General features: G+C 42.6%; 1 protein-coding gene across 2 annotated transcripts in view; it reads right to left on the bottom strand.

Moving 5' to 3' along the window:
• The window catches only part of TGFBR2 (transforming growth factor beta receptor 2), a 105,262-nt gene that overhangs the window by 35,398 nt on the left and 46,682 nt on the right, over positions 1-23,182 (bottom strand). For both annotated transcript variants that reach the window (XM_087430662.1, XM_087430661.1), the window contains exons 4-5: positions 16,193-16,361; positions 12,568-12,758 (exon numbers count right to left, since the gene is read on the bottom strand). In XM_087430662.1, the coding sequence (XP_087286788.1) occupies positions 12,568-12,758; positions 16,193-16,361 (360 nt within the window). The remainder of the gene's footprint in view (positions 1-12,567; positions 12,759-16,192; positions 16,362-23,182) is intronic.

Here is a 23,182-nt window from a genome sequence, read left to right as displayed (position 1 = left end):
GTTCTTTTTCTGGCTGCCTGTCTGGATTATATCTTCTATCCTGTCTAGGGCCCCTTGGTGTTCTCAGGAAACCTGAAAGCAGAGATACAGTTCTTAAGTTATTTCAGTATCTTCTCCAACAGGGAGACTAGACCACTTTAGAAAAGCACATTAATTATTCACACTATCAAGACCTGTCAGGTCACCAAAACATGTCCTCCCTTCTCTTCTGGCTTTCCACCTAAACCACAGCTTACTGCAGTTCTCCCCCACCTAGGAGTCTTCACCTCCTGCAACCATGCACACTGCCTCCCTCTCCTTCTTGCCTTTGCCAATCCAATGGCACCCAAACCTTGCCATCCAACCTTTCAGGCACACTTCCACGTTTCAAATGTGCCTGCCCTTAATGTATAATTTGATCAGTTCAAAAACCTCAGATGCCTATTCCCAATGAGGCCCTTGGCCTCATTCTGAAGTAATTGCTTGTAAATTGTAGAAAGCACAGTAACATCCTATATTCAAGAATCCTATTAGTCCTCAGGGATGTGGTAATATAGGTGTTTTGTTTGCCTGTTTTTCTCCTCCTTTAATCCAGAAGGCTAAATTTCGGCTACTTCCTATGGTGGTTGCTATTCTCAAATTGTTACCATCCTTTTCCAGGTTATATGGGGAACATGCTGAAAAATATAAAAAGATTTGGCAGCACAAACTGTCTTGAGTCCAGTGGTTCCCAACACTGGGTACATATTGGAATGTCTTAGGGAGTTGTGTTATTTTTTTTTAAATCCTAATACCAGGCCCCAGACTAATTCAGTCAGAAACTGCAGGGCTCAGACCCAGTTAATGAGTAGTTTTTAAAGCTTTTCTGGTGTTTCCAATGTGTGGCAAAGGTGGAAAACGACTACTTCAGCCTGATAGAGAAATAGGTATTTGGAATAGGATGGGACCTGGAAAAGAGAAGGAATTCTAATGACTAAATTTAGGATCAATTGTTCTTGACATTGGAACCAGCTATATCCTAACAAGGCAACATGAGGTATATTTTTTTAAAAAGTAGAAAAGCAAAAATGAATTGTTTCTTTAAAAGTTAATATTAGTTTTTTTTAAAAAATAGGCATAATTATTGCTGGTAAGATTGACATTTTACATAATTAGCAACATGCGGAGTGATTTGAGGATCAGCAAAGATTTTTCCAAAAGCAAGTCAGCCAGATGTCCAACTGGTGGTCAATAGAACTCTGGAGGTCAGGACAGGCGGAAATGAAAGTTAACTTCACAGTGGTTAGCCAGCTTCTCGGGGTTTTTCCATTGGTAGGACACTGGGATACCCATAAAGTAGTAAAAAGAGTCTCCATCGACCCTTTTCACCATCATCCATCCTTGTGTTGTTTATGGAACACGCGGAGGCGGCTGTGGGGGAGATGAGAGACCATAGATGTATCACCACAGCCTCGCAGCAAGGGCAGCCTTATTGGTCCAACTGTTTTATTGGTCACTCACATCCAGTGGATGGAATTCGAGACAGCCTGTGTCCATACTGGATTCCACTCTGCCATGATTCATATCAGAATGAGGTTCCAGGGTAGAAATATTCACAACCACCAACTACATCTGGCCCCAGAGCATCTTTGTTTACTTTACTGCTTAAGGAAAAAAAAATATCTACAAAAGTGAGTTGCTTTGCCTGAAGATGCTACAAATACATCCTAAGCTTCACTTGACTGAGTCACAATGCCCTCTGGTACATACAATCTTTATTATTTCCCTGACTAGACAGGGGGCTATATTCACAGATTCAGAGGATGCTTTCTAACCTAACTCATTCATAACCAAAGGCTCCTTCAGCACTGAGTCATCACCTCAAATAACTGATTTCTCTTCCCAGGAATGAGACTAGTGATTTTAATCCATAATTTTGATCCTTTTCTAACAACTTTTCTCAACCATATTTACACACTTAGTTTTTTCTTCTGCATTTAGACCAGAAAGCAAATCTGGTTTGTTTGTCTCAAAACAAAAATGCACAGCTGGTGAGCCAGCTATTATGTGCAGCAAGTGCACAGTTCAAAAGCAGCACACCCAGAACCCCCAGAGCTGCCAGAGCACCATTTATTCTTCTCATTTCTTACACGCAAGAACTAAGAGTTTCCCCAAGAAGCCAGCTCCCTCCCTGATGCTAGAGCAGAACAAACACAAAATGAGATTGGAGAGAAAGGGGGCAGCATTTGTAAGTCTTCCGGACTCAGAAACCAATAGGAGTCGATAAAATGTGCAAGGCATGTATCAATACACAGAGTGGGTTTGCTAGAGAGTATGAGGCAACGTTATTAAGGTCACAAAAGGCCCAGGGGGAACCAGCTGGCTGAGATGCTCTGCTGCAAGTTAAACACAGACAGGAAACCGCGTGTCTGATACCGTAAAAAAAATCATTTGTCTTCCTGCCAGGGTTAGGCTTGCAAACCAAAGAAGCTGTTTTCATTTAAAAGAAATTCTACAACAATGAGAGAGGAAGGAATGAAATTCTGTAGCTACTAGAAGTCCTCCTCTCCCTTCTCTCAACTTCTCCAGTTAGAGAGCATGCTAACTGTGAGAGCGGGCGCACAGCCGGCAGGTCAGCAATGAACGCGCATAGGGTAAGAGCCTACATCTGATGGTCTGCTTCTCTATTTAACCACATTGGTGGAACCTAGAGTCAGAAGTGTTTCTCCAGTCCTGGATTCTAAGTCAGCTAGATATAATTGATGTATTTACTGATAGTTCCATCTTGTAAAACAAAAACAAACTCATGTAACTTACAGATAGATACTGTAGTGAAGGAAGACAAAAGAAAAGTAAAAATAGGAACAGGAATCAAGAGAAATGGAAGATAAATGTAGGAAAACAGGCAAGCTGGGGTGAGACCAGTACACAAAATGCATGCACACATACTTGCTAGAAGCATGACTTAGATTTGACTCTAAACTTTTCTGGTAGTTTATGTTAAAGGGAGAAATACAAAAAACATGATCATCTACGTGAGGGGTTGGCCTGAAGCCTGTTTTCGTAAACGAAGTTTTACTGGAACACAGTCACATCCACTTGTTTACATACTGTCTACGGCCTTTTCAACAGCAGGGTTGAGTAGCTGCAACAGAGACTCTACAGCCTGCAAAGCCAAAAATATTTATTAACTGGTCCTTTGTCAAAAAAGTTTGCTGACCCCTGCTCTGTACACTTCAAAGTGTCCTTAAGATCAGAAGCAAATAGGTCCTGACGAGGGGAATAATCTTCCTAAGGCAGAGAGCTGAGAGAAATTTCTCCTGGCTTCCTCATTGGGATAATAATACAGTGCAGTGAACAGTTTCCTCAACAGCATTATTTACAGTGAACAGATGACTCTGATTCACAGGACTGTTACTTATGATGGATGGCACCTAAACACAACTCAGTTGAAGGAATTTTCCGGAATTGAGGAGAATACAACATGACATTGGTACAAAGCTCCTCACTCATCTGGCTAAATCCAAAGATAAGACATTTGAATCTAGGGGAACAATAGTAACAATTTACAGCCAAAATACACTGAATACTTGCTCTGTGCCAGGTACTATTCTAAGTTCTTGACTTGAATAAACTCATTTATCTTGACAAAAATCCTACTGAAAGTGTGCACTATTTCTATCCCCATTTTTCACAGGGGAAAACTGAGGTGAATTAGTTCAACCAAGGACAAACCAGCTGATAAATGGCTTAGTTGGGATTTGAACCCAGGCAATGTCAATGGGGAGACCATAATCTTCTCAGAAGATGAGCATCCTGCTGGCCATCATTTGTAAACTTCATTCCTCACATACACATGAACACTGTGTGTAAGCCTGAGGTTGTACTGCCTGCCAGACTTGCTGAGCAGCGAGTCGGAGCTGCAGTTCAGCGATCAGTCATACGCCCACAGAATGGGCAGCATCTTAAGTGAGGTGTGCAGGCTTCTGAGGGTGTAAGACTGATAAAGAGCACACACCCACCACCCCAACTTGAATGTGGAAGGGTGAGGGTATTCTCTGAAAAAGAGACAAGATTCTCCAACTCGCCTATGGACAAAAGGTAGAGAACTGACTATGAGATCTTGGGAAATTCATGCCACTCTCTGGAGAGCCATTTCTTGGTCAGCAAAATGAGAAGTTTGAACAAGCTAATTTCATGGGTTTCATTTCAGCATGAAATAGTTGTGACTCCAAAAAGACAAGGGGTAACAAGCGTTGGCAAAGATGTGGAGAAAAGGGAACACTTTTGCACTGTTGGTGGGAGTGTAAATTGGTTCAGCCACTATGGAAAACAGTATGGAAGTTCCTCAAAAAATTAAAAATAGAAATACCATATGATCCAGCTATTCCACTTCCGGGTATACATCCAAAGGAAATGAAAACAGGATCTCAAAGAGATATCTGCACTCCTGTGTTCATTGCAGCATTATGCACAATAGCCAAGATATGGAAACGACCTAAGTGTCTGTCAATAGATGAATGGATAAAGAAGATGTAGTATATACATACAATAGAATATTGGTCAGCCATGAGAAAGAAGGAAATCCTGCCATTTGTAACAACATGGATGGACCACGTATAATTTATATGCGGAATCTAAAAAAAAGTCAAACTCACAGAAACAGAGAGTAGAATGGTGGTCGCCATGAGTTAGGGCAGGTGGGGGAAATAGAAAGAGGTTGGTAAAAGGGTACAGACTTTCAGCTATAAGATGAATAAGTTTTGAGGATCTAATGTAAAACATGGTGACTATAGTTGATAACTCTGTATTGTACAATTGAAATTTGCTAAGAGAGTAGAACTTAAATGTTCTCACACACACACACACACACAAAGGAAGATAAATATGTGAGGTGATGGATGTGTTAGTTGACTAGATGGGAGAAATCCTTTCACAATGTATATGTATATCAAATCATCATGACGTACACTTTAAATATCTTGCAATTTTATTTGTTAATTATGCCTCAATAAAGCTGAAAAAGAAAGCTAAAACAAGATGTCAAAAAAAAAGTTATGGGGGCCGGGGCCGTGGCATAGCGGTTGAGTGCACGCACTCCACTGCTGGCGGCTCCAGTTCGGATCCTGGGCGTGTACTGGTGCACCGCTCGTCAAGCCATGCTGTGGCGGCGTCCCATATAAAGTAGAGGAAGATGGGCATGGATGTTAGCCCAGGGCCAGTCTTCGTCAGCCAAAAGAGGAGGATTGGCAGATGTTAGCTCAGGGCCGATCTTCCTCACAAAACAAAAAACAAAAAGTTATGATTCTAGGAAACAAGACAACACATCTGAAAGTGCTTAGCATAGGTGACTCAATCCTCAGTGGGCTCTCAACCCAGGGCAGTGATTATTGCTACTACTGTTTTGTGAATTCCACAGCCTGGGCCTTGGCTATGGTGCCAGCTTGCCTGCACCTCAGTTAAGGAAGGGGGTGGATCTCTGGCCTTGAAACCAAACTTTTCCAAGTTCAGGACTTGAGTTTAATGCTAATTCCCTTTCCTGCATGGCCAGAGTGCCTCTCAATTTCCAGAATAAGCACTTTAGCTCTAAGTTAAGAGGAAAGGTAGGATGGCCAAGGATCCATCCCTCCAGGAGCAGGAAGCAGTGCAGAAGCATGCTTCTTTTGATCTCCCACAAGTCACCTTCTTGCGTTCCATGTACCCAACTCCAGCAGATGATCATACCAAACCACTGAGGAACAAATTGATGCAGGCGAACTCTTTTTAATGCCACTCTATTACTCGTCCAGCGCTCCCTGGTCCTACCAAATAACCCCCTTACAGATCCAATTCCAGAACGTCTTGTAAAATGCAGCTTGAAGGCATTCTTAAATGTCTTCTTGCTTTGGGAAATATTAGGGGACAATCCCACAGATATACTAACATGAACATTATCATGGAAATCAAAGAAATGTTACTGAAACGCTACCTGATTTCTACATCCAGATCTATGCTAGCACAAAATTTGTGGAGTATATAAAATACAAACTTCACCATCGCTGTTGAAAACCACCTACATTTCATTGGGGAGTTCTGTTACATGAATGGACTGAGTAAAGTATATTTAGCTCACTCCCAAATGACCACGTTTAAGACCAAATTTATTCCTTTTGGGCGAATTAGCTCAGCAAGTTACCGGCATGAAGATAACAAGACCCATCGTTGGTTCCTTCTCCAGCTGGGTGAGTTCATGCCAGTGCTTTTCGCACTTCAGTGCGCAAACAAATCACCAAGGACACTGCTACAATGCAGATGCTGATGCAATAGGTCCGGGAGAGCCCCAAGGTTCTGTATTTCTAACAAGCTCCCTGGTGGTGCTGCTGCTCATCTGTGGACACTTCGAACAGCAAGGGTTTTCACCATTCAGAAGAGGTGTGCTCCTTAGCATAGAGTGGTCCCCCTACCCAGGGGAGGAATAAGCAACAAAGGAGGCACCTACTGTGTGCCAGCTACTGTGCTGGGCACTCCTGAGCATCATCTCCTTTAACCCCCACAATTACCCCAGCCAATAGGTACCATGATCAGTGCTAGTTGGTCAACAGTGGCACAGCCACTCAATGAGAAGGCCATGTGGCGTGAAGCAAGGTTTCAGCTGAAAAAAGAAGAGGGCGTGAATCCCTTTGGCAGGTACGGTACTGATTCCCCTAATAACTGATCTGAAGGGCACCTGTGAGTCGTTCCAGTTTTATTTAGCCTCCTCCTGCTGTGATTCTGAGTCAAAACAGGAACAATGTGCCTAATTTGTAATATTATCCACCCATGTTAGGGATGTGGTTAGCTTTGATTAGAAATCCTAGACTCAGCATGCTCCCCTTGCCTCTGTGAAGGCATGTGGAGAAAAAGGGAAACCGGATGAGGCATGGATTAAAGCAAAATAAGCCCCTCCCAACCTCCTGTGGTGTGAGACCCAGAGGGGTAACGCTCTGCCAGCATGCTGTGGTCAAACTCAACTACAAAACCTCAGCGCTGGAACACACCTAAGGGCTGAACAGCCCTAGCTTCATGTCCTAAGACAAGCAAAAGTCCCAAACCCTACATAAAAAGCCCAAATACTACTAACACCTAGCAGTGACTCCTTATGCTGTACCAGGCACTGTCATAAACACTCTGCATGTCTGGATCTAGTGAATCTAGTCAATCCTCACATCACAACAACCTCCACTCTCCTTTTATTCCCATTTCACAGATGAGGAGACTGAAGCATGGAGATGTTGGGTAACTGGCCCAAGGTAGCAAAGCTAATAAGTGGTAGAACGGGCCTTAAGTCCAGGAAAGCCACCTCGGGCTCCCACTCTTAACCATTACGCTAGACTCTTTCTTTCTTACCTAAAACAGCAGAAATCCTCTCTTTTCCCAGTGCTCTGCAAATTAACTGTATTTACTGCACTTGGAAACCATTTATGAAATGAATAAAACTGAGTGGACATGTTTGATATTTAAAGATTCAGTGAGAGATCCATAACCACACGTCTTTGCAAAGTGGATATGTCATTTGCAAGTAAACAGGGAGCCGTTAGCTCAGGATTCTCCCCTCCCACATCCTCTGCTCACTTCAGTCCTGGAGCCTGACAGGTCTTGTTTGACTGACAGCTGTCACCAGGTTGTCAATAACCACCAATACAAACACCCTCTCTTGTAACTGGAAGCTTAGGTCTTGGTGAGTTCAGGGGTAAACTCTGACTTTCTCGGAATCCTATACAACATCTTTTGGCAAGAGGGAATCTTCAGAGACAGGACAAGGAGATATGACTGTTGGAGAGCAGCCAAGAAGAGCAGGCTCAGGCCTCATTCTGATTGGTCCTCTAACTCCCACCTGCCTTTGGCCACTTCAGGGAAGCAAGGGAGCCACAGGCACAGCACAAGGCCCCGCTGGAGGATCCAGGGGTAAAGGTAGATACCCCGTTCAAAGAGAAAGACAACAAGGTCTCTTTAACTCCATTGGTCTAGAACAATGATTTCAAACTCACAAAAGCTGACAACCCCTTTCTGTAATTCATATCTTCTACTAAAGCTTGGTATAGATGGCAGGTAGAGGAGAGCTGACTCATTCGTTTCTTTCTCAGTTCCTCAGAGCAGCCCCTGATGCCCCTTGGAAGGCAGATTTCAAACCCTGTACCAGGGAAACAAGACTTTGGCAAGTGTGTGGAGAGCTAAGCTGCAGCCCCAGCTGTGCCGCTAGCTAGTTGAGTAACTGTAGGAGGGTCACTTCTGTGTTGCTGTGTTTTCTCCACCATCATCTGGAGATAGTAATCTAATTACCTTAGGGGGCCTTAAAAGAATTATCTCAATGTATCTTCAATGCATTTTCTGTACATTTCTCATCTAGAGAAAATAAAGATGGGGCCGGCCCCGTGGCTTAGTGGTTAAGTGCGCATGCTCCGCTGCTGGCGGCCCGGGTTCGGATCCCAGGCGCGCACCGACGCACCGCTTCTCCGGCCATGCTGAGGTCGCGTCCCACATACAGCAACTAGAAGGATGTGCAACTATGACATACAACTATCTACTGGGGCTTGGGAGTGGGGGGGGAAGGAGGAGGACTGGCAATAGATGTTAGCTCAGAGCTGGTCTTCCTCAGCAAAAAGAGGAGAATTGGCATGGATGTTAGCTCAGGGCTGATCTCCCTCGAGAAAAAAAAAAAAAAAGAAAATAAAGATGCTTCGACAAGGTGAATAGGACAATGGGCATACAAGCCATTGCTATACACTGACCTCCAGGAGCCTGAAGTAGGTGGAGATGGAAAGACCGGGGGCTTATATGGAAGCCCATCCTCCCCTCAAACCATCTGAGAGGCTTCACACTCACTCACTGCATGGCACACAGACCAGCAACATGGAGTAGGAGAGAAAATCTGAGCTACATGATGCAGAGTTGGCATTTGTTCCCTTTTTTTGCACACTAGGCTTGGGTGCCTGTAGAGGCAAAGGAACAGAGCAGCATCTTGTTGTCCAAGGCTGGGGACACCCCACATGTCCATTCTTCAGAGGACTGAGGTCATGGCATTGGTTAAGTAATAGGAAAATCACAAAATATAGGAAGAAAGCAACCAAATTTTTAAAGTGAGAATAAAAATACCAATGACAACTGCAAAAGGGCATAAGGGAACCGATTGGGAGTCACAAAAACGTTCTGAATCTTGGTTGTGGTAGTAGTTACACAGCTGTGTACACTTGTCACAATTCAGTGAATGATAAATTTTAAAGCAGTGAATTTTATTTTATATAAATTATACATCAATGAATCTGACTTTAAAAAAAAAAATCTCAATGATATGCTTTACCAAATTCAGAATTTCCATGCAAAACTCCATGCAGAAAAATCTCTCTGGTAGAATGGATGACCAACTGGTAACCATGGCCAGGGAGATCAGGGGACAAACCAAAAGGAAGAATTTCTCATCACTGTCTCCATTTTATACCATTTGAACTTTTTAAATTTGTGCATGTATTATCTGTTTAGATACAGAGAGAAATAGAGAGTGAGAAAAGAATGAAATACAAAGGAAGAAGGAAGGAAAATCCTCACAGATTTTTTAGTTCAAACATGGACCGTTATAAATCCTAGCTAGGCCGCCCACTTGTCATGTGATGCCGGACAAAATGTTAAAGTTCTCTGATCTTGGTTTTGTCATCCGTAAGATGAGGATACTAACAGTGCCTACCTCAGGGGATGGCTATGAGATTAAATGAGGTCATGCCATAGGAAGGGCTGAGAACCATACACAGCAACAGTACATTCTCTCTGAACGTCAGCTATCATTCATAATCATACTGAAAATAAAGATCTACATTTAAAAAGAAAATCTTGTGGCTCAAATTTTTCTGTTACATATTTCAGAAAAATGGAAGACATAAGTAATTATCATCCATTGTGTCTGCAGATCAGACATCTGGCAACAAGAACAGAGTCATGTACTAATAAAATACAGCATAAAACACTTGACAGTTTCTGTGTTCGCCATCTTATTTGACTTGGAGTGGAGGTATAAAAATTGCTTCAAGAGATTTCACTCCTTAGTATAAAGAAGAGATGGTGGCAATAAAAGGAGAAATGGATCCCAAAATGTTGCTCCTAATATCTGATGTTTTAGGTGGGGGAAATATCTCATCACAGAGAAGAGAGAGGCTTAAAAAGTCAAGCACTCCTGGAGCATTTTAGAAGACTCTGAAATCACCCAGACATCTCAGTCATCAGCTGTGCTGGGTTTCTTGAGTTATACAATCAGAAATTTCCTTTATGCTGATTATCTCACTTCACAAGGAAATAAAGAGCCTGATAATAACTAAGAGGGAAAGTATGAATGTGCGCCCATCATTATCACCTGAGTTGAAATACACTGAAAACTGAAGTCACTAATACCTTACGCACTTAGAGTAATATCTCTCTCTCTCTCTCTCTCTCTAACTTACAGGCAATTTATCAACTTTTGTCCCTTTTGGATGAAATAAACTCTTACATTGTGGATAAGCCAGTATACAAATTCAAAAGGAGAGGAGTTTCATACATGTTATCTACAGATGGATATTACATATATCAAAGAGCATATCCATCCATAGATGGATTTTCTATTATTAGAGATTAATTCTTTGGCTCAGCATGGGCCTTCTTTTTAAAGGTGATCTGTTTGGGGAAAGTTAACATTGTTAAGCCCGAATATCAGGAATTACCATGCTTTAGTGTGATTTAATCTAGTTACGTCTTCCCTCCTAACTCAAACTACGTAAAGAAAAGGAGAGAAACAGAGTGTTCATAGGATGAGAAAATAGGAGAGAGGAGTGATTTCAGAAAGTGTTGAGCTGACAAGATGCACACGCCTGCCTTTGTACACTGAGAAGTTGGCACAGGTGGCGAGTTGGACAGGAAGAGAGGGAAACTGGCAGTAAGTGAAGGACACAGAGAGAGAAAGAGGTGGATCTACAGTGCCGAGAGCACCACGCACAAGGCATGAAACACATCATTTTCCATAGTTGGGACACACACAATTGCAGTGATAGTGTGTACCCAGCACTATGATCCAAAATGACTTTTTATTGAATCAGATCTATTTTGGGCTACAAGAACCTTTCTCCACTGTGAGTTTACATTCCTAAAACCGAGAGAATATTATTTTCACTGTCAGACTGACAAAATTAAATGGCTTAAAATCTCCAGTGTTGGAGAAGATACCTGGAAATCCATATGGTCAGATATCTTTTTAGGGAGGAAAATAATTGAATAATGGTTATCCAAATTAAAATGCGCATAACTTCTGATCCAGAAATTTCATTTCTAAAAAGCTGTCTCACAGAAACATTAGCATAAATATACAAGATATTTTTAGAAAGATATTCAATTTAGCATTAAGCAGAAAACTTAGACAACTAAATAAACTACCAACAGGGAAATGGTTAAATCAGTTATAGAAGATAATCTGAATTATGGAATTCTAGACAACAATTAAAGATGTGGGGTAAATCTATATGTATTTATTTAGAGGGAGAAGTAAAAGTGGTACAGTAAAAAAATGTTGCCAGATAATATTTATAGTATGATCAACTATTTGCACTGAAAGAAGGATGAGTGAATGGGATGAATGAATGGAGAGATGGACAGAGGCATGGATGGAGAAAAGGAGGGAAGGAAGAAGGGAGACAGGGAGGGAGTAGGGAAAGAGAGGAGGGAAGGAGGGATAATATAAATGAATGATAGAGAGCAGTGCGCATCCAACAAACTGTCGATATTGATTATCTGTTGGGTTGGGAGTGAGGGGATGAAGTTAATGTACTTTCATTTTTAAATTTTTCCAGACTGTTGGATTGAGTGAATTTTTGATAAGGAACATATACTACTTTTGTAACGAAAAATCATTGAATAGGTTTTTAAATTGAAGAAATAGGGTGTGCCTTCCGTCCAAGCTGAACGAATGTTGAACTTCAAAGATGGAGGTTAGTATCTAATCTAGCCTTCCCCTCTCTACATGGCTAAATCTTGGCTCATTATTATCCCTTTGTATTTCAGTTCTTCTCTCAAAAGGACCAATGCTAAGTACTCTTTAGATAAATCCCAGGAATAGGTACACAATATCACTTGAGTGAATTCAAAGAAAATTCCCCGTCCTGTACCAAATTAAACTAAATATCCTCTAATATCTAGACCAGTGGTTCTCAAATTCCAGCTGCATCAGAATCACCTGGAGGGCTTATTAAAACACAGATTGCTGGGGGCAGACCCACAGTTTCTGATTCACAGTCTGGGGTAGAGCCATACAAGCTGCATTTCTAGTAAGTTCTCAGGTGATACTGATGCTGCTCCAGAGACTGCACTGTGAGAACCACTGCTCTAGCTGAATGAAACTATTTGTAAAAGACAAATAATAATGTGGGGCCCATGAGCCAGATTTGATAAGAACCAGAACCAACCCTGTTACTCCTTAAGCACCTCCTGCCACCAGGTGAATGGGTTCCTAATCCACAGAGCACGGCTCACTCTCCAGCATCAGCCACAGAAGGAGCTACTCTGAGACAGCAGACCAGGGACACAAGAAATCAACACAGAGGAAGTCGGGCTCCAGACCCTCAAGAGAAGAAAACTCACCTTCTGAGAAGATGATGTGGTCGTTGCACTCATCAGAGCTACAGGAACACATAAAGAAAGTCTCGCCAGACACCTTTTTTTCCTTCATAATACACTTTGGAGAAGCAGCATCTTCAAGAACAAATCCATGGAAGCGGAGCTTGGGGTCATGGCAAACCGTCTCTAGTGTTATGTTCTTATCATTCTTTCTCCTGGAGGGCAGGGGTTCATGGGGGGAGGGGAGAGAAAAAGAGAATGGGTGAATATCATCTCTGGACATAAAAGCAATCTGGACTGCATGTCCTTCATGAAGTTGTTTCTAACAATGGCAGCTGCTTCCTGGTCTCCAATATGAACAGGTTGTCCTATATTCTCCTGTGCTTTTTCTACTCATTTCATTTTTCCTTTCCTTATTCTCAGAACCCACTTATGTTCATACACATGAGGGCTTTCCTTGGGGGCTATCCTGTTGGAGAATTTTACACTTAAGTCTTAATTAATCACTAAAAGGGAGGGCATGGGAAAATAGAGGGTGGCTAGGTCCTCAGGATGATTTTAACCATCATCCTGAATGTACAGCAGGGCTCACTTTGCATCGCTAGTTGATTTGACAGAACCAGGGTCATGTCTAGCTAAATTGTTCTCAAAGAGCATGCCTGGGAAAGTAGTTGACTTCCTCTTTTTTTGTTTGCTGGGCCCCAGGGCAGTGTGTCTGAGGGCATATTCCATGTCAGCAGCTGTGCTCAGAAAACCCAAGAAACTTCCTAGATAAAGAATTGCACTTTCCTGAATTACAGAAAGGAACAGAAGGGGAAAAAAATTAAAACACGTGGAAAAGAACTGCAAGGTGTTCATAATTTACAGTTCAGAGAAACAGTTTATGCTGTCATAAACTGATTACTTCTACATTTAACATCCCTTCACATCACATATTCAGAGACTAACTCAGCTAAGGGCTCAGAGAATCTTTCATGTGGCATTTTACTTGGGACCTAGTAATACTCAGTTGGCTCTACATGTACATTGCATTTAAAAATGCCATGATTAATGCCGACTATCATAACTGCACAAGTCCAAATGAAACTCTGGCATCCTTGGGAAAGTACATAATTCTCTGCCTGCTTCAATCTGCTCCCCTCATAAACTTGTCATCTTGGATGACTCTGTCCAACACCAAGGTTGGTCTAACCTCCTTTCTTCCATTTCTGCCCTTTTCAGATCAAAATATCTGTTGTTTTGAACAGTATTCTGCATACCTAGAGGGAGAATCTAGGGAACGGCTAAGCAGGCCTTAAATGACATGAGAGGTCCAGTCAGTTTTGCGAGTGTAACCTTCCCTGGAAGGATTCTGTGTGCATATGAGTGCACATGTGTGCCCACAGACGCTCAGGCACACTCGCCAACTGACCCCGCAGTACTGTACAGAGGGCGGAATTGAACTGCAATGCAGGTTGCAACAAAGGACTCAGCTGATCCCTCAGAAACTCTGAAGCAAGGATGGCCTGTCAGAGCTGTCCCAAATTGAGGCAAACTTGCCACGCATTTGGACCCCTGCATCAACCAGTCATGGGGTGGTGGCCGCCCATGGAGAGGGGCCAAACTTGAGAAGAGGCCAAACTCAAATGAAGCAGCTCTGATCAGTGGAAGGGAATTCCCTAGAGGGACTCGGGGGTGATCCCTCAGCAGCCAATGCTGCCAGCAGCTGAAGGGGTGAGCGCTTCAGTGCTGAAGGGGTGAGGGAGCAGCACCACAGCACCCACTGCGCTTCCCTTTCTCCTTATCCACACTCCCACTCCACAGGAGCAGCTGTCTTCACCAAGACAGGTCAAAATAACACTCACTGTATTTATTCTTTATAGCTGGGACACAGAGGAGACAGGAGGCTTCCTCTCCCCCACATGCTCACATTTGCTGAGACCACAAAGCCGCTACTGCAGAGAGATTGGCTTCATGTTCAATCATCTGGACTTGTACCACAGGTCAGGGAAACACATCTTAATTGAAAGAGCCCGTTTTGGGTAAGCTTGCACACAGTGAGATAGGTCACAGTGGAGGTTTCAGTAAAGATGACCAGCAGAGATAGAACTAAAGAAGGAAGCCTGAACTCATGTAGGCTGGTGTCTCAATCTTTCCTGCACTAGACTGGACACATGGTCATCCAGCCTCTCCTGAACTTTATTTGACCTTTCCAGAGAAGGAAGCCTGTTCTGCTGTTAGGAAACCACAATTATGAAAATGTTGAAAGTTATCCTGAGTACAAGTCTGTCCTCTGGTAAATTTTACGGACCCTCCTTCTGCCCTTCAGTTACAGAGAGCACGTTTATTCTATTTTCCAGTAGAGAGTCCTTCAAATATCTCTCAAGAAGACCCATGTCCTCTCTTTACTGGACTAACCATATCTAACTGCCTCAGCTACTCCTCAGATCCCATGCTTTCTAAACCTCTAATCATACTGGTCCCGTTCCTCTGAACATGATCTTTGTCAAAATCCCTTTTGCAAAAGCATTGCCCAGAACTGGACATGAATGAAGTTGGCAGGTACAGTAAGCTGTCACGACACGTCTTTGCTGTTAACATTCCTTTAGCTCTTAAGAAACTAATTCATCTCCTGGCATGTACGGAAATTTGCAAGGTTTTCAGATCTATCATCAAGGCTAACTATATGTGGTCTAGAGAAAGTCTCAGATGACTCATTCCCAGAGAGTAGGAAGATACTTGGGTTTATATTCTCATTTGCCAATTGTCCAGGAGATACATAGGTTACTTAAAACAAAAAAAACCCAATAAATTCCAAATATCAGAATAAGTCTACAAAATGTTATATTTCATTAATGAATTTATATGTTTTTGTAAAATGGGACCTTTTAATAATCTCTGTTTTCCCTTCATCTCTTACTCATACCTCCAATCCAGGACCATGAATAAATCCAATGATTCATGAGCACCATGAGTGTGTGTGTGAATGTATGTGTTATGTGTGTGTGTGTGTGTGTGTGTGTGTGTGTGTGTGTACTGAGGTGAGGGGAATGAGAGGAGAGAGAGAGAGAGAGAGAGAGAGGAGGAAGCTGATTTAAGAGAAATGTGTACCTCTGATCCCAGAGAAAGATGTGGTGTGTAGCCTAGTAGTGGTGTGAGTGACATGGCCAGGGCTTCACTAAGGAATGTGTTGGATTTCTGGTTCCCCAAATAGCTTCCCCTTTTTTGACAAGTGCTTCTCTTCCAAAAGCTCACCGTTCATCTCCTCTCCTTCCACATAACAAGACTGAGATTGCCTCAGAAGAACAAAGCTCCTGGTGTCACCAGGAGGTATCAAGCGTGTATTAACTAAATGACTAGTAAGTGGAAAGCCCTCCCCTTGATACAAGGAATGTCTTCCAGATTTACTATAAATATTAAAGGTCATCCTATATACTGTCACATACACGCATAAACACACACACACATAGATACATATGTGTGTATGTATTTGAAAATGTACAGAATATTTCTGGAAAATACACTGAAAAATTGAAAGAAAAGTAGGCTAAAGGAGAGGAAATGGGATGGATGTGTACACTTAGGGCACACAGACACACCAACTCTATGTCCCACAAGCATACATTACTTATAGAAGGGGAAAACAAAGATTGTTAAAAGGCAACCTTACCAGACAGCCACACAGACTTCACGTGGATTCTCACAGATGGATGTGATGCTGCAGTTGCTCATGCAGGATTTCTGGTTGTCACAGGTGGAAGATCTCACGTCACAAAATTTACACAATTGTGGCATCTTGATTGCACCATTGTTGTCAGTGACCATCATGTCATTATTAGCTGGGAGGAGGGGAGACAAAGATACATTAAATGTTTATGTAGCTACTGTTGGCATGTAGCCGGCCAATGAATTCCCATGGTGTTACACAATATCAAATGTACCTGATGTCCTAAGAATCAATAGGGAGAAAGGCAAAATAATGCCTTCACAGCAGATTAGAATTTCCCTCACATATGCAATTTGTGATGAAAGCCATTGTAGGGTGGTAGTGGTTGGGGGCTAGCAAGTTGGGGGAGGTTTGAGGAACTTCTTGCCTTTGTCAGTGATTAACATAAGGCACTCTTTCTACTAAAACGTGATCACTGCATCAAGAAACATAGACTGGATTGGCCCACTGCATAGTACGGGGTGCTGGGAGCACACGGAACAATACCCTTAAGGAAATTACAGCTTAGCTGGGTGGATAGACAAGGAAACAGGCGAGGAGAGGGTAACCCAAAATAGAGAGAAGCACAGAGGATGTGCGAGCCAGACAAGAGTCACCGCCCAGATGGGCAGGGAGAGGTCACAAGGCAGCAGAGCTGTGAAGTGCAAAAGGGAGTTGGCCAACTCAGAGGAGACCTCGTAGGTGAAGGACTTGGCCATTGCTTTCCTGACCTCCACCCCAAAGAGCTCTCAGGCCTCCTTGGCGAGAGATGGCTCTGACTTCTCTGTTGCCTTGAGGGAAATCAGCTGATTATCTGGTGCTGACTGAGCGCCTCCTAGACACAACCCCAAACACTGGCGAGGTGCTGGAGTCCTGCAGGTGAGAAAAACCTGAGCTCCACCTCAAGGGTCTGCTGCCTGCTACCTCTCTGACGTCAGCCCTCATCGCCACCACCACTTACTCCTTCCTCGCCAGCCCTCCTGCTCCTTACTCATTACCTTTTAGGACACACGGGCTTTTCCTGGAAGAAGCCAAGTTCCTTCCTTCCTCAGGCCTTGGCCTTGCTATTCCCTTTGTCTGGCTTCTTGTCACCTTTCTGGTCTCTGGTTAAATGTCACCTCTTCATCCTAAAGCAGCCCACAAGTAACTATCACAGGACTCTGTTTCATCTTCGGCCCAAAGTAACTCCATCACACACTTGCTTAGAATCTATCCACCAAAATGCAAGCTGCATGAGACTTTATCTGCCTTGTTTACACACTATGTTCCCAGTGCCAAGAAGAGGACCTGTCACATAGAAGGTATCCAAAAATATCTACAAATGGGTGAAAAGATGAATCCATGAAGGAATGAACATTTGGCCCTTTATACCAGTGGGAGAGGACACAGACCTTCTTCACTCACATCAGGGAGTAGCGTGACTATAAAGGCAATATTCATTCACAGTCACCAATAACATATTGAAGACACACTGTTTTTGCAACACACATGCAACGTGCTGAGAGGGAATAAAAAAAGTATAAGACCCCTGTCTCATCTTTTTCCTCAGTGAGACTCATTTCCATTTGCAATGGTGGTCATTAAAGGTATGAGTTTGGAGAGTCAAGTGAAGTAAGACAAGGTTATTAGGCATTTGGTCAACAAACATGAACCTAAAGACATTTATATGCTGGACTAAGGAAGATTAAGCCCCTAGACCGCATGTGGCACTAGACTAGTCGATGGCCTCTGCTAGGAAGTTGGGAGTTGGAGCTGAGAAAGCCTCCCCTCCCCCCCATGTTAGGTGTGCTCCTGCCTAAAAAAGCCAGAGGCACACTTTCAATGTCCTCTCAATGTCGCTGCCTGTCTCTGAATGTTAGCTTCCAGTCATCAATACTTTGCCACGCAACCCTCTTTGTCACTTGGGCTTAGCACCTGTTTCCTGGGTCTCTAAAAATATAAACATATATAAACTTAAGATTTGCTTTCTTGTGGTAACATTAAATACAGAAGAAAAAAATAAACCCATTCACTCCTCTCAGGGCTCAAGTTCATTTCAGGAAGTGTATTTTTAGGTAACAAAACTATTTTGAAATTCTCAATGCCTCCCAGAGCAAGAGCTCTATGCTTAGCTAAAAATATGGGCCAAAATGCTCTCCTAACCTTGTGTTAGATTTGGGACTAATGCAACAATGAATATATATTTTTTCTACAATGGTTAGAGTTGGATCCGTTTGTGAAACAAGTAATTTAACCCTTTAGGTTTCCCTATTAGACACTGGCAAAGCAAGAAAAGCTAGGCTGTGTTTGTTTATTTGATTTTTGTTTTTTCTGTATAGAGTATGTTTCAGATAAACATCTATTTGCTGGTTAGGAAGCTTTGCTGTTTTTATACATAAAATTGAGCCTGCATGACTTGGAATTCAACCTTCCAGCACATTAGGATTTTAGCCTACATTAGTGGTTATCAACTTTGGGGGTATGTTGGAATCTATCACCTATGGAGTTTTAAAAATAATGAATACCCCCAGATATGCTGATTTAATTACTCTGGAGGGTTGCCTGGCCATCAGGATTTCTAGAAGCTGCCCGGACGATTCTAATGTACAATCAAGACCACAAATCCTGACCTAGAATTAGTTGAAAATAACATGACCAACACAAAACAAAGCAGCAAAAAAACACCCCCTAACCCACGCAAACACTTTTCTATCCAACTTCTGTGACAGTGAAGGGGAACCCTCAATACGGCTGGAAGAAGTTTCCTTGTGAAAAGCACGCACTTAACGCTGTGTAATCAGCACTTTTATACCAAGGATGGAAAGGAGTCCTCTCCTGGGCTGGCCAATTCTTTTCTAACAAAAGCTAAGAAGTGTGCGTAAAGTGACAGGAGTCAGGAGTGACAAGAGAGAAATAAAAACAGATGAGACTGTGCTGGAAGCAGCAGTGGCAGCCACAGACACGTTGACAAGTGGTTTAGATCCAATGCCTGCAAAACACAAGCAACAGTGAAAAGACAAGAAAAGGACCATCAAAAGAAAGAAAGAAAAAGAGAAAGAAGGGCCATTCAGACTGTAATCTGTGCAGACGGGGCCCGTGGAGAGGTGGAGGTGGACCGTCCATGCTGCCTTAGGATGAGGCCCAGGAAGAGAAAATCCCACCAACGACCTTTGGGAAAATGGTAAACAGCCAACTTCATACCTGGAGGCACAGGCATATGGGGGAGGGGACGGTGTACAATGGGAATTTACACATATTAGGCACCTACTGTGTGCTAGTTAAGGTGCATATGTTATCATATATCACCTCCAGAGTACCCAGGCAGAAGGCCTCATTTCTCTCTTTGTTCACTGCTAACATGAACAGACATTTTGGTTTGATTAGCTTCTTAATTTGAAAAATCTGAAAGCCTTTACACAGGGCATATTCACCACAATCCCCCCACAGCCAGATACTCCCTATTAGTCCACGGCAGGAGGCTTCCCACCTTAACAATTTCAGCCAGCAAATACATGTCCAACTTTCTCTTGAAGCCAGTATTCTCCTTTGTGAATATGTGTATTGGTGGGACAGAGAGGGAAGTGAAAAGGCAAAGCTACTCTAACCTTTGTTGGGGGTCACCTAATGTTGAGAAAAGCTTTATGAACTCACTCTGGGGTGGGGGGGCAGACAGAAGTATATACAAACTTCTGCTCATCATTTCAGAGGGTTGGTTCACAGATTCCCTGAAGGCCCGTAAGCCCCAGTTGAAGAATTCTAGGCCACCCCTAGAGTCCTTAAGGGTCACTGATAACATGCTAAGCGGTACACTGCTAATCAGAGCTGGTGGAGGGCTAGTGGGGGCGATGGGTGGTGCTGGTCCTTCACTGTGTGAACAATTGCATCTGTGCATTCCAATCCACAAGAAAAGAAGTTATTGTTGTGACCTCATATATCAAACAACAGCTTCTGTTTAATACATAATGTTTTTGAAGCCAAAGGAAGGAAAAGTAAATGCATACATGTGAACAGCCAGGGACAAAGATATTACTCCAAAGAACATAACAAAAGCCTCCTAATTAACCCTATAGTAAACCCTAACCAACTTCAAAATGACTTCCAACTCAGGTTATTAAACGAATCTCCTAAGTATCATTAGTTAAGATGCTCTCATATTACAGTAGTATATTTTAATACCTAGAGACCCTCTGAGAGCAACTGACCATCCTTAGGGAATTTTCTACCCATAACAGGTAAATTAGCTATTCATAATGTTCCACAAAGAGCTTCCAATAAGAATGTCTCTCACCTAGAAAGTCATTCAGTGAAGGAAGTGAACGTGGACAGCTTCCTTCAGCATATGATAGGATCACGTGGTCCATCACATTTCACTTCTCTTCAAACAAACCCATGAGTAATAGCAAGACCTTCAGTCTGGGTCATACTGCCTTCCTCATTTCAGGGCACATTTTCCCCAACTCACCGCTTAGAGACAGACGTTCCAGGTCTTGAGAATATGAATTAGGGGAGTGCTCAGCTGTGTCTATTTCCGGAACAGTCCTATTGTCTTTGAAGGTCAGAGATGGGCAGCCTGATAAGGTTTAGACTTATCCTGATAAATATCATGAATTCTTAGTCCTTATCTTTGGAATGGTGTCTCCCATTAGCTGAACTCTTAGGTAAATCTCAAGATTACACAAATAATCCTAAAGACTTTACCAGAAATGTATTCATATAGCTTTGAATTCATGCATCACTACTGTTGTTTAGTGGCATGTTTTTGGGGAGCACTTAAGAATTCATTTATTTCACAAACACTTGTGGGTATCTTGCTTAGTGCTATATATTTCACAGCAGGATCACTAAAATTGGTAAAACTAAGCGCAGCATCGCAAAGAATAATCCACGGCAACTGGTGAAAAGAAACGGGAGCCGTGCTTCTCAGATGTTAATAAGCACATGAATCCCTTCGGAATATGTTAACCGCCTCCCCCCACACACACACAGGTGTGGGGTGGCTTATTGGCTCATGCGATTGTGGAGCTGGCAGGTCTGAAATTTATAGGGCAGGCTGGTGGGCTGGAGACTCAGGCGGGAATCAAGGTCACAGTTCTGAGGCAGAATTTCTTCTCCAGGAACCTCAGTTTTGCTCGTAAGGCCTTCCAACTGATTAGATGAGGTCCATTCACATTATCGAGGGTAAGCGCCTTTTCTGAAATCAGCTGACTGTAGCTGTTAATCACATTGACAAAGTACCTTCACAGCAACACCTAGATTAGGGTTTCATTCAAGAACTGGGCACCATGGCGTAGCCAAGCACTCCTACAACTGACCACCACAGGGAGGAAGCGAGACTGTGCTGCCAGCTGATGGGGATGCTGCCCATTTACACTGAGGAGGAAGGCTATGGAGAACCCAGTTTGGGGTCATTATTTCCCTTTCACCCCTTATTTTTGACATAGCAAAATTCAATTCCTATTCCCCACCCTTTTTACAGCCCTGTGTCATCTTACAATTCTTTCCATCTGCTTTTCTCATGAGCCTGGCCTCTTGAATGACCACAGGCCCAGAGGCTCAGATCACCATATGGACCCAGAATGGAAAGACTTTTTCTCTGAAAGAAGGTTTTTAATTGCAGTTGGCGTTTCAGAGTCAGACACTGAGGCAACCATCTGGCAGGCAGCTGCCATGAGCTGTGATGCTGGCAACAAACACTCCAGGCAGGGCCCTTGAGACCAGGTGGGACAAGTCTAGTGGCCTGTCCCACAGGTCCTCCCACCCACAACAAAGCAACAAGTCAACAACCTCAGAGGAGTCCCCTCGTGACTCTTCATGAAAGGAAGACATTCCTAAGCAAATCAAATACTTTGGCCAATTATTATAAACAGACAAACAAAAAAACACCTTGTGATTAAGTCAAAGATATTTTGGGAATATTTCCCTTCTCTGAGCAATTGGAACTTCTAACACATTGCAATACCTTTTTTTTTAGTTTTGATATTATGTTTGAACCCTCATTCCCTATAATTATAAGTATCTTGGGAGAAGGAGAGGTGGGGCTTTCTTTCAAGTGCCAGCTCCACATGGGCACCAGGATCAGTACTGGAGAAACCATCACTTAGTTAAGGGGAGACCAGAATGTGGGCAACAACGAAACAGAGACAAGTGGCCTGAAGGCATCAATTCTTCCGTCCAACCAATTGTTTTTGTAATAATACTACTTTTTAAAAACCTTTCAAGAATGATCTAATCAATACTCTAAAATTTCCTTGAAATGGCAGAGAAATCATTCTAGTCAAAAACTTAGTAAGAAAAGATATATATTTCTTCACATTGAACTTGCCTAGCACATGGCCAACAATTAAGAATTTATCAAATATCTTCTCCCAATTGTTACACTGTTTTTCGTTTTGCTGACGGTTTCCTTTGCTGCAGAAGCTTTTTAGTTTGATGTAGTCCCATTTGTTTATTTTTTGTTTCCCTTGATGGTGAGACATGGTATTCGAAAAGATGCTGCTAAGACTGATGTGGAAGAGTGTACTACCTATGTTTTCTTCTTGAAGTTTTACGGTTTCAGCTCTTACATTCACGCCTTTAATCCATTTTGAGTTAACTGTTGTGTAGTGTGAGATAACGGTCTACTTTCATTCTTTTGCATGTGGCTGTCCAGTTTTCCCAACACCATTTTGAAGAGACTTTCTTTTCTCCATGATATGTTCTTGGCTCCCTTGTCGAAAATTAGCTGTCCATAGATGTGTTGGTTTATTTCTGAGCTCTTGATTCTGTTCCATTGATTGGTGTGTCTGTTTCTGTGCCAGTACCATGCTGTTTTGATTACTACAGCTTTGTAGTATATTTTGAAATCAGGGAGTGTAATACCTCAAGTTTTGTTCTTTTTTCTCAGGATTTCTTTTGCTATTTGGAGTCTTTTGTTGTTTCATATAAATTTTAGGATTCTTTGTTCTATTTTTCTGAAAAATGTCATTGGAACTTTGA

The sequence above is a fragment of the Ceratotherium simum genome, chromosome 5 (genome assembly GCF_057802395.1).
Source record: "Ceratotherium simum simum isolate JZ-2026a chromosome 5, ASM5780239v1, whole genome shotgun sequence".
Classification (NCBI taxonomy): domain Eukaryota; kingdom Metazoa; phylum Chordata; class Mammalia; order Perissodactyla; family Rhinocerotidae; genus Ceratotherium; species Ceratotherium simum.
Note: the sequence above shows the minus strand (reverse complement) of the source record. Positions and strands in the feature narration are given on the sequence as shown.